Source organism: Vespa velutina, chromosome 3 (genome assembly GCF_912470025.1).
Source record: "Vespa velutina chromosome 3, iVesVel2.1, whole genome shotgun sequence".
Classification (NCBI taxonomy): Eukaryota; Metazoa; Arthropoda; class Insecta; order Hymenoptera; family Vespidae; genus Vespa; species Vespa velutina.
In genome coordinates this window covers 750,478-766,934 of record NC_062190.1, presented here as the reverse complement: position 1 = coordinate 766,934, position 16,457 = coordinate 750,478, and the positions used below count along the sequence as shown (strand labels likewise).

The 16,457-nt window shown below is 38.6% G+C and overlaps 2 protein-coding genes across 2 annotated transcripts; one reads left to right on the top strand and one right to left on the bottom strand.

Moving 5' to 3' along the window:
- Positions 1-10,077: 10,077 nt before the first annotated feature.
- On the bottom strand, positions 10,078-11,174 carry LOC124947521 (Y' element ATP-dependent helicase YEL077C-like). The gene is made up of 2 exons (XM_047489795.1): positions 11,064-11,174; positions 10,078-10,956 (listed from the first exon to the last, which is right to left on the bottom strand). The coding sequence occupies exons 1-2, from the start codon at positions 11,172-11,174 to the stop codon at positions 10,078-10,080; spliced, it is 990 nt and encodes a 329-aa protein (XP_047345751.1).
- A 655-nt stretch (positions 11,175-11,829) lies between these two features.
- LOC124947520 (fibroin heavy chain-like) lies at positions 11,830-14,489 on the top strand. Its single transcript, XM_047489794.1, has 2 exons — positions 11,830-11,886; positions 11,992-14,489. Exons 1-2 carry the CDS (start codon positions 11,830-11,832, stop codon positions 14,428-14,430), a joined length of 2,496 nt encoding a protein of 831 aa, XP_047345750.1. The 3' UTR covers positions 14,431-14,489.
- Positions 14,490-16,457: the final 1,968 nt, after the last annotated feature.

Sequence of the window (16,457 nt, the reverse complement as noted above, 5' to 3'; positions counted from 1 at the left end):
TCTTAATATATACATTTTTTACAATAGTATATATTTTGTTAGACATTTGTTATTATTTTATGAAACAATTTAATTTTAAATTTGTTTTGTATAACAAATTGAATTCGAAGCCAAACGAAAAAACTGATCTCTTATCTCTCAGCGAAAAAATCCTTTCAGTTCCAACTAGTGCTTTTATACAGTTTTCCATAATTTTCTTTATTCTTTAGGTACAAACGAATAACGAACTCACTTCTGTTTATTCTTCTTGTTATCTCTCTGTTTGAATAACCCTCTTCTATTAGTATTTGAATTTTTCTCATTTTTTCATAGTTTAGTTTGAACCAATCGATCCATACATAATCTTTTAATAGACAATTCTTTGATACGATTTTTTACGACCTAAGCTCTTCAATAAATTTATTCAAATAAAATATTTTCATCTTTTTCAAAAAAACATGAATATATTTAGATTAAATAAATGATTGTTCCAAAACAAATTATTGCGTTTAATCGAGCGTCCTGAATCGTATATGTAGATCTTCTATGTAATAGTAATATATATATATATATATATATATATTTTTTTTTTATCGATACAAGATAAAGTTATATTTTGCGAAAAAGGATCGATACGATGGTTGACGGTATAGGAAAACGTCAAAGGCAGACCATTAGGCGACATTTCGGATTTCTACCATAATTGCGCAATTATTGGCCAGAAGTTCGTCGCACGAAAATCCAAGGGAAAGTTCGAAAACCCGAAGGCGTTTTAGTCGACGGCGACGATCTCGACGGGGTATCTACGAATTGCTATTCCCTCCTTTCCTCTCTCTCTCTCTCTCTCTCTTTCTCTTTCGATTCGCATACACTGGTCCTCTCGTCTATACTTGGCAAGCTGTTCTCGAGACTCGCAGTCACCATTGAGGAACAATAAATGATTATTGTCGAGACTATTACGAGAATGGGATGTGGGGTGGCGGGTAAAGGTCCCCATTGGAACAGTTCGGTGGTCAGTTTCTCTTTCCCTCTCTTTCTCTTTCTCTCTCTCTCTCTCTCTCTCTCTCTTTCTCTTATACTTTCCCAACTGGATATATGTGACCGCGTGTGTACAACAAGCTGTGCCCGTATATGTGCCACCATTATTTCTCGTATCTCGCGAGTCCATGCACGACTTCGTGCCTACCATCTACCCTTTCTCTTCCTGTCTTTCTTTCTCTCTCTCTCTCTCTCTCTCTCTCTCTCTCTCTTTGTCTGTCTCTCTCATTTCATCCACTTCAATCCTTTAAACTCTTCCTTCTTTATCATAGTAAATACCCTAATGTACAATTTACATTCACTTTAGTTGACAAAGATAATTATTTTTATCTTGATTTATCTAGGAAGAAGGTAATCTGAACGTTCACATAAGATCTTGATATAATCACAATATCCAATATCATTCGTTCGAGATCGTTTCATTTACGGTGAAAAGCTAAACAAAGTTCTATTTTGTAGATGAATAAATATATACAGAGTGTTATATAATTTAATCGACTAAGGTGATACGACAGTGGTGAAATTAATTCCTAGACGCAATACTCTACAGAGAGAGAGAGAGAGAGAGAGAGAGAGAGAGAGAGAGAGAGAGAGAGGGCGTTTATTCGTGGCATGTATAATCGTGAAAGTTTGATAGTTAATTAGGTTACTGCTATTCGATCGAATGAAGTTAATAATTAATATGATTTAACACCGTCAAATATATCAAGTGATGTGACGTACGAGATACATTTCTAGAGTTCTAAGATCTTTTAATTTTATTTTCTGTTAAATTACTTACACCAAAATCTTGAAATTATTTTTCTCACTATTCTTCTACATTTCTCAACACAGTCATCCTATACACGTATACATTTTATACAACATTGACGCCATGATTGCATGGCCGCTGTGAATTATTCTTTAGGTGTCTGTTTTATCCATTGGAAAATCGTTGATGAAAGAGCCGCGCGGTTGAAAAATGAGCGACCACAGAGAGTGTCCTTCAACGTTGTCGGGTAATCTTGACACGTGATGACGACATGAACGGTGCTTTCATTCCATCAATTATCAAAATGACAAACATGGATGCCGTTTTTTACTTTTTCAACGAAATGACAATCAAAACTATGGACGCACATACAAGTTTATCATAAAGTAGTTAAGAGATTTAACAAATTAAATGTATCTCGTATTAATTTCTTTAGTTTCTTAACGAATTTAATTTTAATTATATATTGAATGAGTTACAATCATTAAAATAAGATTCGTTCGTGTCTGAAAAAGTAATTTTACGATTATCTAATATTTACAAAACGATGTAAAACTTTCGACAAATGCTTTTTTCAATATAAAAATTATAGAGTAACAAAAATATATATGGTGTCTTGTATTATCAAATAATAATTTGGAAATGAAAGTGTTCGATCTTTGATCTTAGATCACTTTTCATTATTGTTCATTGTTTCCTTTATCTCTCAAACATTCTTTTATTTTTCATTAGTATTATTATCTGCTTAGAATGAGTTTAAATCGATGCAGATCAAAGCCAGGAAAAAGTTTTCTTAAAATTAATTGTTTAGGGAGAATAGGAACGAGTATGCGCGCATATTTTACACGAAAACATTTTACATGTGTCTGTAGAATGAGAAAGGTAAACATAATGCGGTCTTTAATTTGCATACTTACTCGACATATGTACGATCACCGATGACAAAAAAATCTCTTTTACGTAAAAAACAAAAATGAAGAATTGAATTATTTTATAATGAGATTAGAGAAATAGAAATGTGTATTGTTTTTTTTAAATATTTATAAAATAAAACGAGAGTTAGATAGTTGTGTTTAGAAATATCATTGAACGATAATATTAATTTAATTAAATCGATAGAAAAGCAGGCGTCCGTTAGTATTAATTTAATTAACTCGTTTAAAGTATATATATCGAATAAGAAAAAGTCATTCTAATTACGAATAATCATATTGCGCTAGAACGAATTATTCGTAAATCGTTTTATCAAACTGCTACGAGATACTAGATGGCTTGAGTATAATTGAAGCATTAGTATCACTCTCATATTGTATAAGGACCTTCGTTAAGCATGATGGAAAAAAAAAATTAATGTAAAATATGCGAATTGAGCGAGAGCGTCGATGCTTGGATACGTAATTTTGATGACGCTAGCAATAGTAGGTCGTAGGCTTCGGTCGACATTACATTGATGGCACGATATAATTGAAATACTATTACGAGAAGTAATATTGTTAAATTATGTGGACTACTAACCAAATGGAAAGTGTTGAACGCGTAAAGTCAATTTTATATGCTAATGCGATGCAAGTGACGTCATATCGTACGTTAACAATTTTCGTGTTACACCGAGAGCATCGTTCTGAAAGTACGAATATCTCGTTCGTAAATTAACGAAATGAAAACAGCAGCAGGTGAAGCATATGCATATATCGCCGGTTTACAATTAAGTAAAGTGCATTTTAAATTATAGAAATGAAACGACGAGCTATCGATTTAATTGAAAGACTAAAAATCAAATCACGAAGCTAATTTATTATATTCGCTCATTATTTTTTTTTAACTAATTATGATCTCAAAATACGCCGAAAAACATAATCGATTGTATCAAATTGCGCTTAAATAAATGCACTTAAATACTTCCGTTGTAATATTAATTTTGACGAAAAAAAAAAAAAAAGAAAAGAAGAAGAGGAAGGATCAGAAGAGAAAAGTGTTCCTCTTTTACTCAGCAATAAAAAAAAAAAAAAAAAAAAAAAAAAAAAAAAAAAAAAAAAAAATTAAAAAGAAAAAGAAAAACTTAATTTATGCGAAAGGAGACTTTATGAAGTTATATCCGCTTCACTCGTTCCTAAAGTATCCGTGAGTTCGTCCATTCGCCCAGTTTAACAAGACTAGTTTCACGTGCTAACTCGTGCGACGATGTTCAAATGTGCGAAACGTGAGTTTTGCCCGTCTTTACTATAAATCCTAACCTAGACACTAATTACACTGCGTATAATGAAAGATAAATATAAATAACGTGACTATTATTCTAAATAAAACTCACCGAGTTATAAGAAACGAAAGTTGGCGAAGAAGAAATTTCGCAGGTAAAAATTATTTTTTTTTTATTAATAATTTCAGGGATCGATGAAAAAAAAAACAAAAAAAAAAACCGGAGGAAAATTAAATATCGCGAAATAAGAAACGGACTTTAAGTATATAAGATTATTATTATTATTATTATTATTATTATTATTATTATTATTATTATTATTATTATTGTTGTTGTTTCGAATAAACTTTCTACTTTTCTTTAAATGAGACTAAACGACCATACCTTTTTTCTCTTTCCTTCTCTATCATTTTTTTTTCTTTCTCTTGCAAGAAAAAGAGAGAAGAAGAAGAAGAAGAAGAAGAAGAAGAAGAAAAAAGTAAGAGAAACAACGTAACTGCGTTCTCACAGTTCCTACAGGAAGGAACAATAATTACGTACTTCCACGCGTAGACTCTATTACGATTTATCGCTTATCCCGGAGTTCCTTCCAGGAGTTAATCGCAGTTTGGGTCCTTCGATAGTATACTAGCTAAAGCTACTACCAGCATTGCTCTCACCCTTCGTGTGTTCTTCCCCGGAAAGGATGTGATGCCGGTAGATAGATATACGAACCTTTAGGTGATTACTTTTCGTAGTTACTACGTCGTTTCTCTCGTATCAAGCCGATGCATTTTCTCGGCTACGACGCGTGCAATTACTTACCCCACCGTTAGCGCCATTAGATAGCACCTTTTGTAAGGAGGGCTTTGAAAAAGAAGTTAAAAGAAGATTTTCGTTGAAAACGAGAAAGGGATGAGAGATCGAAAGATTACTTCCAAAAATGGAAGAAAGAGAGAGAGGGAAAGAGAGAGAGAGAGAGAGAGAGAGAGATGAAACATGCGAATAGAGCGAAGATAAGACTACAGTACGGAGGGAGTCTTTTCCGAAGCTCGATTATGATATAAAATCGTTGGTGTGAGCCAAGTGAGAAGGCCGGAGAGGGATGAACACCCCTCTTGATTGAGTCGCCACCTCCATCGTGCCGTGAACACATGTGCTAGTGGCAACACTCTGATTGGAAGCCAGATGGGCTCTTCAGCCTCTTACCTTCGCACAAATCGGTACCTTCTTTTTCTTCTTTTTCTTTCTTTTTTTTTTCTTTTTTTTTTCTTCTTCTTCTTCTATCTCTTTTTCTCTTTCTTTCTAGCTCGGATACTTCCTTTATTCGAAATACTCGAAAATTTTCTATGAAACACCTTAGATATCGATTCTCGAGTTTTCTCGAGTGTGGTGAATTTTTCGGAATATGTCCCACGACGGACATGGCTGAAACAATAGAAACGTTGATCGACGATATTTTCAAGGAATACGATATTTCATTCGATTTGAGTTTTGAATTCTGATCGTCGGAAAAGATAACAGAGAACAGGAAATCGGAAGATTTTCTAAAGGGAATTTCGTCCTCATCAATTCTATTCCTCTTTCTAAAACTTGCGGCAGTTTAGACGCGCTCAAAGTACTCTATATAGCTCGAACAGCTTAACTTTACGAAAAGTTATGTGTGTATATGTATATATGTATACACACACACATACACACACACACATATATATATATATATATATGTATGTATATATGCATACATACATACATATATATTTGTCTGCGTATACGAAGAAAATGGGTAGGTACCTAGTGAAAATCTTCGCGCTTTACATTTAATATGATTTCTCGAACTTTTAGGAGAAAACTTCTCCCGTATCCGTTCTTCATAGGAATACCGAGGACAGTTAGAATACATTAACGTATTGGTGTATGAAAAACTTTCCTTGGTTTATCCGGACTTGGAGAGATGCCGTATACGAAGCAAGAGGAATAATATTATAGAAAAAAATATTTAACAGTTGTTCATTTTACTTTACGCCTTATGTATATACGATAATTTCTTTTCTCCTTGTCGATATGTTATTTCTCATTTTTTATTCTTTATTATTTTATTTTTTATACGGCGACACATTTTCGTACTATTACCTTTCATCTCGCTTCTATTTCACTTTACGCGAGGATGAAGAAAAAAAAAAAAAAAGAAAAAGAAAAAGAAAAAGAAAAAGAAATGAGAAAAGAAAGAGACATAGCCATTGTTTGAAAATAATAAGCCATCTTGACGATAAGAAATCTGCCGAGCTCTAGGTGTCTCTCACCTGTATCCGCTTAAGCTCTTGCACTATAGCGCGATCTTTACTCTCGGTTTGTCGCGTCTGAAAGAGAAAACGGCACTCCTTGTTCGTCGCTCCCTCATTTTTCCTCGCGGTAACGAGAGTTCGAGAAGAAAGGAAAGGTGAAGAGTCGACTGAGAGGGAGAAAGAGAGAGAGAGAGAGAGAGAGAGAGAGAGAGAGAGAGAAAATGAAAAAGATAAAACAAGTACTCCTCGGATCTATTAAGAATGGTTTTGACGGTTGACTGAAAGACGGCCGAGAATAAGAGAGCCACTAACGAAGCCTCGCTTCCGGCAATTAGCCGTTTCGTCTGATGACGACTACTACTCGAGTTTATTTAACTCCAACACCCGAAGGTGCTATCCGAATCCAGTTGATGGCCCGCACTGCAGTAGCGCTTTCTTTAATCCCGTATTTACGACGAACTGGAATTAGAATGCCAACCTAGTCCAGTTTAGCCCTTTTAGATTTTGTTCGTTGTTAAAAGGAGTTTCGAACGGTGCACTATTACTACTACTAGTACTACCAGTACTACTATTACTACTACTACTACTACTACTACTACTACTACTACTACTGCTACTACTAGTATTACTAGTACTATGCACTCCAAGAATTCTTCGATTTTATCGTACGTTCGGTGAAAGGAAGGGCCAAGGAGTCGAGGCGAGTGTCGTCCAATTTAAAGGGAACTTTTTCTCGAAACGTCCGAGCTCAACAGAGAGAAAATAGAAAGTAAGCGGGCTTGTTAGGACGTCCAGATCGAGGAGGATGAGCTTCGAAGGTGTTCGAATAGCTCGGAGATATACAGTCAGAGTAAGAGAGGAGAGTCATGGTTTGGGGAACTGTACCCGTCGGCAGTTCCCAAGGGAGGTAGCGGCAGCCTTGTTGCAAGCTAGAGCTAGCCTGTGGTCACTGGCTTGTTAGATCCAGTTTGGGGTTGGCGGCCATCCGAGGAGGGGGTTAGCCGTTGGAGGGCGGCACTCTTCAGTAGACCGCAATCGGGTATGCAATTTACGTGGTGTCCGACCTTCGCGGTGCTCTTCCAGCCCTCCTTTCCACCTTTGCGTGTCAAACCACCCTCGTACCATCGTCCATCCCAACACATGTATTCGCACTTACACTAGAATTAGCGATATCAAGGACTTAGGTTAGGACTTCGTGCGGAGAAGGGACACCAATGTTGCCAGTTTTCTATGACATGTAACAGAGGAACTGTTATTCCGTCATGCGGAATCGTCGAGTCAAGATATGGTTGGTATTGGTGAAACGGAAAAGGAAAACCGTGGCCTGTCGGGAGCAGAAGCCTCGACGACGTCTAAGCAAGCATTGGGTTTCTTCCTCGATAGTAAGCCAAGAGAAGCTTGAGATTTCATATGGTCGAGAGCTTATCAGCGTCGGTAATGACGCGCAGGAAATTGAAGGCGGAAGCAGATGGAACGCCCTAGGGAAGTGGTATAAGAGCCACGATGAATAACGTACCCGTTCGGAGACCCCGTCGAGACTTTAAAACCGTTTCCATTTCTATCGCTTACTAGTTTCGAAACGATCGATATATTCGACTTTTTTCCTTTTGGTATATTAATACGAAATAAAATCTTAAATGTATTTCGACATTTATATATACGTTTTATATCAAATTATTTAAAAATGAACAAATAAATATCTTAATAAATATCTTAGAAATTCGAAATATTAAAGTATCCTTTACATCGTAATCAAGTCAATCTTAATTCATATCATGGATTATATTAATTTAAATATTCGATCCTTTTGAAAAGGAAAGAAAAAATTAGCAATTTTTATTTATTAAGATTTCTCTTTTTAATTTCGTCTTATAAAGGATGCGTAGGAAGCTTAAAAAGTTCTTTTAAAATCTACGCCGCGTATATGCATGTATAGGTGCATATATATATATATATATTCTTGGAAAAGTTAAAGCTCTCTTTTTATCGCTTAAATCGAAATAGTTCAACTCTCAGGTGTTGGATTTCAGGTCGTGCGACACGTTCTAATGTAAATGTCAGGATAGGGCGGTAAGGCCTTAGCGTAATGCTCATGTAAATCGGTCGAGGTTGCACCGAATGGCTAGACCAGTAGCATAATTCGCTCAATTTACAAGCATTATCGCGAACGTTGCATTTAATCGCAGAGAATTAGATTATACAGACGAACAAACGTTTCCATGTCAAATAGATAGTGCCAGGGTGAGTACTCCGAATGTACTCGTATAGTACATAGAAGTATTTACGACATTTTTAACGATCCATGAATTACGATCCGAGAATTACAGAGAGAGAGAGAGAGAGAGAGAGAGAGAGAGAGAGAGAAATCATTTGGACTAAACTGAGAGAAAAGATCGTAGAACGCGCTATTCGATATTAATTCTATAATAATAAATCGAAAGCAAAAATCTTGCGGAAATATTAACCAGAACTTTTCTGTTGAGATAAAATAGTTTGAAGAAATACAAAAACTCGTTTCTCTTTAACAACAATTGATTTGATGATTGAAAAAATCTATCACTTATCTTCCTTCTTTTTGATATTTAATATGAATGTCGATTACTTCGAAAAATAAAAAGAAATGAGCGAGAGAAAAGAAGCGAAAAATCTTTGATATGAAATATTTGATATTAAAAAAAAAAAAAAAAAGAAAAAAAACATCGAAGATCCATTGATAAATGATTAACTTTTTCGTATTGATATAATCTGACGATATTGCCAGAATTACAATTCGAAAGAATTATATAATTTTCGTGAAGTGTTTAACGTAATTATGAAATAAAAGTGTTACTTATCTAAATTTAATATCTAAATAAATCTAAAAGAATGCATCAATTCGTATTGATATCGATATCTTATCGTTCGTTCATACGAGACAAAATCCTAATGAAAGATCGTGTTATGTCAAAAAAGATAACCTACGTGCTAGTTTCTCGCGCACGTTCCGAAGACGTCGTCATCGTTGTCATTGTCGTCGTTGTCGACGTGCACCTACTTTCCTACGGATAAAATTTATGTATGGAAATATCCACGTGAGCATTACGCATGTGGAATATCAAGACCAGCAGCTGGAGGCCCTCCTATGACGACACTTCGTAGGAAAATGTATTTTAGCGTGCACAGTCGAGGCGCTAAGGTGGAAATATCGCGTTCGAGCGACCCTTTTTCCTTCTCCGCGATCTCTTCTTCCTTTAGCTACCCTTCCCAATACATGGAAACACAGCTCCTGCAGGCACGACTTTTTTTCGACGAGCGTAGGCATCGAGAAACTAGAAAAGGGTGACACAGAGAGAGAGAGAGAGAGAGAGAGAGAGAGAGAGAGAGAGAGAGGGAGTGTCTTCGTTTCTTACATCTTACATCTTCTTTTTTTTCACTCTCTTTCTCTATCTATCTCCTAGGTGGTATGGCAATCTCATGTTTTATACACGCACGAGATGACAGTTTTATGAGTGGAAGACAGATCGTAGAGGATATTCAAGAGGATTTGATCGGCGAGATATGCAAGTAAATTATAACGAAAAAATATCGTTGAAAAGATGACGATGCTCGTGTAATCGATATTATTGAATTCTAAAACAAGTCTTTTACTACATACGTATCGTTTTTATTCACACAAAAAGCATTATTAAGTATATAATAGCAACCCTTGAAATACTACAATTTTAGAAATATATATAAAATCTCTAGTTACATTCCAATTGTTCATCATAATACTGGTTAGACTAAATATTTCTTTTTTCTTTTTTTTTTTTTTTTTGTGAATTATGGAAGATAGCTATCAGAATAAGCGGTACATATATAATGTTATATTACGTAGAATTTACAGATGAACTGGTAGATGCAGATGCAGTTGTAGACTCACTAGTAGCTTCAGTCGTAGATGCATCACTAGAGGATTCAATGGATGATGCAGTTGTAGATTCAGCAGTAGATTCAGTGGTAGATTCAGCAGTAGATTCAGTGGTAGATTCAGCAGTAGATTCAGTGATAGATTCAGTAGTAGATTCAGTGGTAGATGATTTATTAGTTTTTTTAGTAGCAGATGCAGCGGTAGATGCAGTGGAAGATGCAGTAGTAGATTTACTAGAAGATACAGTGGTAGGTTCAATAGTAGATTCATCAGTAGATTCATCAGTAGATTCATCAGTAGATTCAGAGGAAGATGCAATAGTAGCTCGAGAGCTAGTTTGAGTAGAAGTATTATCCGTTGTTGACTTGATCTTAGTACTGTCGGATGATGCTGTAACAGTTCCAGCACTTTGTGATACTACATTCGTACTAGGTTGATTAGTAGAAGTCGATGATTTTTGATGGAGTCTGTGATGAGATCTATGATGAGGTCTACGGTGAAGTTTGAGATGAAGAGGCGGAATAATCGGAAATAGTGGTGAAATTTGATGATTTCCTGGGAACGGTATGAGTGGTCTACGTCCGGCTGACCCAGGTCCAATTGATTTAGGTCCACTTGATTCAGGTCCATCTGGTTTAGGTTCGGATGGATTAGGTTTGCCTTGTCCAGATCTATCCGGTTGTAAATTTGGAAAAATTAGTCCGTTTGGTTGAACACCTATATTGAATTCGAATCTCGCTCCTGCTTGAGGAGGACCTCCGGCGCGAATTGGCGAAAGCTGCCGTCTTACTCGATTGCCAACACCAGCGTCAACTGAGATATTTTTATTAACTTCAAACTGAAATAATATAATATAATAAGAGAATATAATAAAAGTAATCTTAAAAACAAGTAACTCTTATTTTTATTTTATAAAGTTCATATTATCTGATGATACAAACTTACCCCGAAAGGAAATAAAGAGAAGCTAAAACCCTTTCCAAAGTTGAAACCAAAATCCAATTGTGCTGAGGCACAGGCCACAACCCCAAATAGACATATTACGGTAAACTGCATGATTGCTAGTCTTGTATTCTAATCCTGCAATACTACATCGATCGTAGTATATATACCCTTCTCATGAATAAGAAGTAATTTATTATGAATATAACGATCGATCATTGGACAATAATCGACTTTTAAAAATACTTGTTTCGCAATTATTACGAAGTCATGTTTGCACATTCATGTCATGTACTAAATTAACAATGATATCGCGTTATGAAAAATGTTCTTTGATGCAATCGTTAAATACAAATTACATAGAAGTTAAATAATTATTTTATTATTTTCAATTACATGAAAGTTTATTTCAAAGAATAGAATTAAAAAAATCTACACAAAATAAAGTAATTGTATTTAAATAATACAATTATTAAAGAAATACAATAATTGTATTAAAATTACCATATATGTAAAAAAGTAATAAAACTGACAGATATTATTCAATGCTATACTTAAGTATGCGGAAAAGATCATTATTTCTGTCACTACAAATAAAGTTATTATTTACATTTCATGCGAGTACTATCGTTATTGACATAACATATGGTACGACATTATTAACACTTGTCAATTGAATAATAAATTGATTTCTATTCATAAACTACGTATAAATATCTCGCATGAATTCTCTACATTCGAAAGTGGAATAGGAAGCAGCAAAACAACCATGAAGGCAATAGCATTCTCTCTACTCTACCTTGTGGTTTCTACCACAGCTTTTTCGGTAAGATTTTATAATTATGAAAAAATTATCATCGAATGCTTTATTATAATAATATATAGTAGTCTATGAAAAAGCACTTTTAACATTAAAATTATTATATAACAGGTGGGTAAGAATGGAGGAAGTGCAGGAATAGTAATAGGAGGAGGAGTAGGAATAGGAGGAGGAGTAAAAGGACCAGCAGCAGGAGGAGTAGCAGGAGCAGCAGGAGGAGTAGCAGGAGGAGCAGCAGGAGGAGTAGCAGGATCAGCAGGAGGAGCAGCAGGAGGAGCAGCAGGAGGAGCAGCAGGAGGAGCAGCAGCAGGAGGAGCAGGAGGAGTAGCAGGAGGAGTAGCAGGAGGAGTAGCAGGAGCAGCAGGAGGAGCAGCAGGAGGAGCAGCAGGAGGAGCAGCAGGAGGAGCAGCAGGAGGTGCAGCAGGAGGAGCAGCAGGAGGAGCAGCAGGAGGAGCAGCAGGACTAGGAGGAGGAATAGGAGGAGGATTAGGAGGAGGATTAGGAGGAGGATTAGGAGGAGGATTAGGAGGAGGTCTAGGAGGAGGATTAGGAGGAGGTCTAGGAGGAGGTCTAGGAGGAGGTCTAGGAGGAGGTCTAGGAGGAGGATTAGGAGGAGGTCTAGGAGGAGTATTAGGAGGAGGAATAGGAGGAGGAGTAGGTGGAGGAGTAGGTGGAGGAGTAGGATCAATATCATCTGAACCACCAACTGGAACAACTTCAAGCTCTGAACAACCATGTGATGGATCTAGCAGCTCTGCCTCATCTAGTTCTCCCAGTTCTGAACAACCAACTCAAACACCTAGCAGCTCTGCCTCACCTAGTTCTCCGAGTTCTGAACAACCAACTCAAACACCTAGCAGCTCTGCCTCACCTAGTTCTCCCAGTTCTGAACAACCAACTCAAACACCTAGCAGCTCTGCCTCACCTAGTTCTCCCAGTTCTGAACAACCAACTCAAACACCTAGCAGCTCTGCCTCACCTAGTTCTCCCAGTTCTGAACAACCAAGCGGTGGATCTGGTGCAGGAGCAGGTGCAGGAGCAGGTTCGAATGGAGGAGCAGGCGCAGGAGCAGGTGCAGGAGCAGGTTCGAATGGAGGAGCCGGCGCAGGAGCAGGTGCAGGAGCAGGTTCGAATGGAGGAGCCGGCGCAGGAGCAGGTGCAGGAGCAGGCGGCGCAGGAGCAGGCGCAGGAGCAGGCGCAGGAGTAGGCGGCGCAGGAGCAGGCGCAGGAGCAGGCGCAGGAGCAGGTGGCGCAGGAGCAGGCGCAGGAGCAGGCGCAGGAGTAGGTGTAGGATCAACATCATCTGAACAACCAACTGGAACAACTTCCAGCTCTGAACAACCATGTGACGGATCTAGCAGTTCTGCCGCACCTAGTTCTCCCAGTTCTGAACAACCAACTCAAACACCTAGCAGCTCTGCCTCACCTAGTTCTCCCAGTTCTGAACAACCAACTCAAACACCTAGCAGCTCTGCCTCACCTAGTTCTCCCAGTTCTGAACAACCAACTCAAACACCTAGCAGCTCTGCCTCACCTAGTTCTCCCAGTTCTGAACAACCAACTCAAACACCTAGCAGCTCTGCCTCACCTAGTTCTCCCAGTTCTGAACAACCAAGCGGTGGATCTGGTGCAGGAGCAGGTGCAGGAGCAGGTTCGAATGGAGGAGCAGGCGCAGGAGCAGGTGCAGGAGCAGGTTCGAATGGAGGAGCCGGCGCAGGAGCAGGTGCAGGAGCAGGCGGTGCAGGAGCAGGCGCAGGCGCAGGAGCAGGCGCAGGAGCAGGCGGCGCAGGAGCAGGCGTAGGAGTAGGCGTAGGAGTAGGCGTAGGAGTAGGTGTAGGATCAACATCATCTGAACAACCAACTGGAACAACTTCCAGCTCTGAACAACCATGTGACGGATCTAGCAGTTCTGCCGCACCTAGTTCTCCCAGTTCTGAACAACCAACTCAAACACCTAGCAGCTCTGCCTCACCTAGTTCTCCCAGTTCTGAACAACCAACTCAAACATCTAGCAGCTCTGCCTCACCTAGTTCTCCCAGTTCTGAACAACCCAGTTCTGAACAACCCAGTTCTGAACAACCAAGCGATGGATCCGGCGCAGGAGCAGGTGCAGGAGCAGGTTCGAATGGAGGTGCAGGAGCAGGCGCAGGAGCAGGCGCAGGCTCAGGACCAGATTCAGGTGCAGGAGCAGGCGCAGGAGCAGGCGCAGGCTCAGGACCAGATTCAGGTGCAGGAGCAGGCGCAGGAGCAGGCGCAGGCTCAGGACCAGATTCAGGTGCAGGAGCAGGCGCAGGAGCAGGCGCAGGCTCAGGACCAGATTCAGGTGTAGGCGCAGGAGCGGGCGCAGGCGCAGGCTCAGGATCAGATTCAGGTGCAGGAGCAGGTTCGAGTGGAGCAATAGGCGTAGGAGTAGGTGGAGGATTAGGCGTCGGACCCATTATTCTTCCTCCACGTCTACCTCTTCCGCGTCTACCTCATCCACATATACCTCATCCACGTTTACCCATACCTTATCCTATTGGACCAAATCGCTGCCTATGCTATTGTTAATTTATCGATCTACAAGATGTTATTCAATCCTATTCAATGGTCTTTCAAACCATTAACAATTTAGATATCAAAAATTTAATTGTATTTATTTAAAATATAGTTAGTGAGCAAAAAAGGAATCATATGACAATTATTGCACCATCAAATGAATTAGTAGTTTATTGAAATAAAACATTCAGTAGGAAGAAATCAAAGTAGCCAAAATAACACTATACATATGTATAAAAATATTGGGATATTACGGAAAAGTTTTGTTTCCGAAGATTCCGCTCGCGAAAGAAAAAAAAATTGCAAGGTGGTTGAATCTAACAGTCGAGGAAGATCTTTCAGAAAACTTCGACTATCGCGTAAGAATCCGAGAATCTGCGAGAACATGTGTAGACAGATCTTGAGCGATTTCATCCCGAAATCATCCCCTTGTATAATATTTCCTACACACCGTTGGCTTTCTTCATTCATTTTGTACGGCTTCTCACAGTTGAAGTCCCCTTCGCAAAGTTTCGCAGGACTTTAAGCAAAGCAAAAGACGCCCATCGAGCCGAACTTTCAACTATTCCTCAGATCTTCCATCTGCCGACAGAAGCAAACCATTTATTCGCTTCGACGATGCATCAACCGAGGAAAAGTGAAGGAAGGAACTCCCTTATACGTAACAACGAAGAAAGCGAACCTTTTTCTCCTTCTCATCGTTCTCATCCTCGTCGTGTCTTCCCCTAGCTTCGAGGTTGGAATTCAGCCAATTCGTGCGAAAGTGCTCATGCTTTTTCACGAAGAAGCTATTTATCCAGGCGTTCGTTAAGCGACGAAGGAAACTATTCTGGCTTTATCCCGTGACAACCTCGACTATCAGCCACCGACGATTCAGACTTTCATTATTCTACGTCCAGACACGCGAGATTCCATCGACTGAATCTCGTTTCTTGAATTCCCTTTCGATGAATCAAGTGAAAATCTTTCCAATTCAAAAACAAAATCAGTGGTGAACTTTCGAAAAAATCGGATACATTGATGACAATCTTTATAAAGATGTTCACAAACGATTGTATTTTTTTGAAAATCTAATCTTCAATATTTCTCTATTCACAATCATTTTTTACATCCACAAAACACTTTCAATATATTCGTATTATCAATTGATACTGAATTGGGACAAAGCGTAACATAAATAGAATGGAAGAAAATATGCACTTTTCACTCGTAAATCATTTCCATCGTTCACGCTCGCTAAACTAAGCACATACAAGTATTCCGAATTATCGATACACCATTCATAGACAGATAATATTATTTAAATATGATGGAGAGTTTCGAATGATAGACGAGTCTCTTTTTCTTAAAATCGATATTTTAATACTGATATTATTTATATTATCGATATTATTTATTACGATTACTTATCAATATCTTTCTTTGATTTCGATACAACATACAAGTGTAAGAAAAATAAAAATCGATTTTATTTAAGAGCAAGTAATTATAAGCATCACGTGTTCAGTATTTTAACAGACTATTACTTTCATTCGGGATTTCTCTCATTTAGTTCAACATATGACACCAAAAGGGATCCCTAGCAATCGTTCAAGTCGAGAAAGTGAGAAACAGAGAGAGCGAGAGAGAGAGAGAGAGAGAGAGAGAGAGAGAGAAAGAGTAGGCACGTGCGTGATTGGCAGAAATTCATTTCGAGCGATTTACATGCCGCGCGGAAATTGCGTGTCTGCGGTACGCGCGTACTGCTCCGCGAGGTCCTTTGTTTAGATGGCAACGTTTGTCATAGGCACTCTCTCACTTCGTACGTGCTACCAATGGGTGTAGGTGAGCGTGTAGGTCGTCTTCGTCGTCATAGGAAAGCAGACGCAAGGGTGGCTCCCAAGGTTTCTACCATGCAATATTGGGCACAGATGCAGACTACCGAGATTGCCGACGGCCTTGATAATATCTCGAAGACGCCTTAGACACATCGCTTACGCGACTGGTGTGCCATAGCCAACTCTTTTGCACCCTTTTCTAACTACGAAGGTCGAATTCGT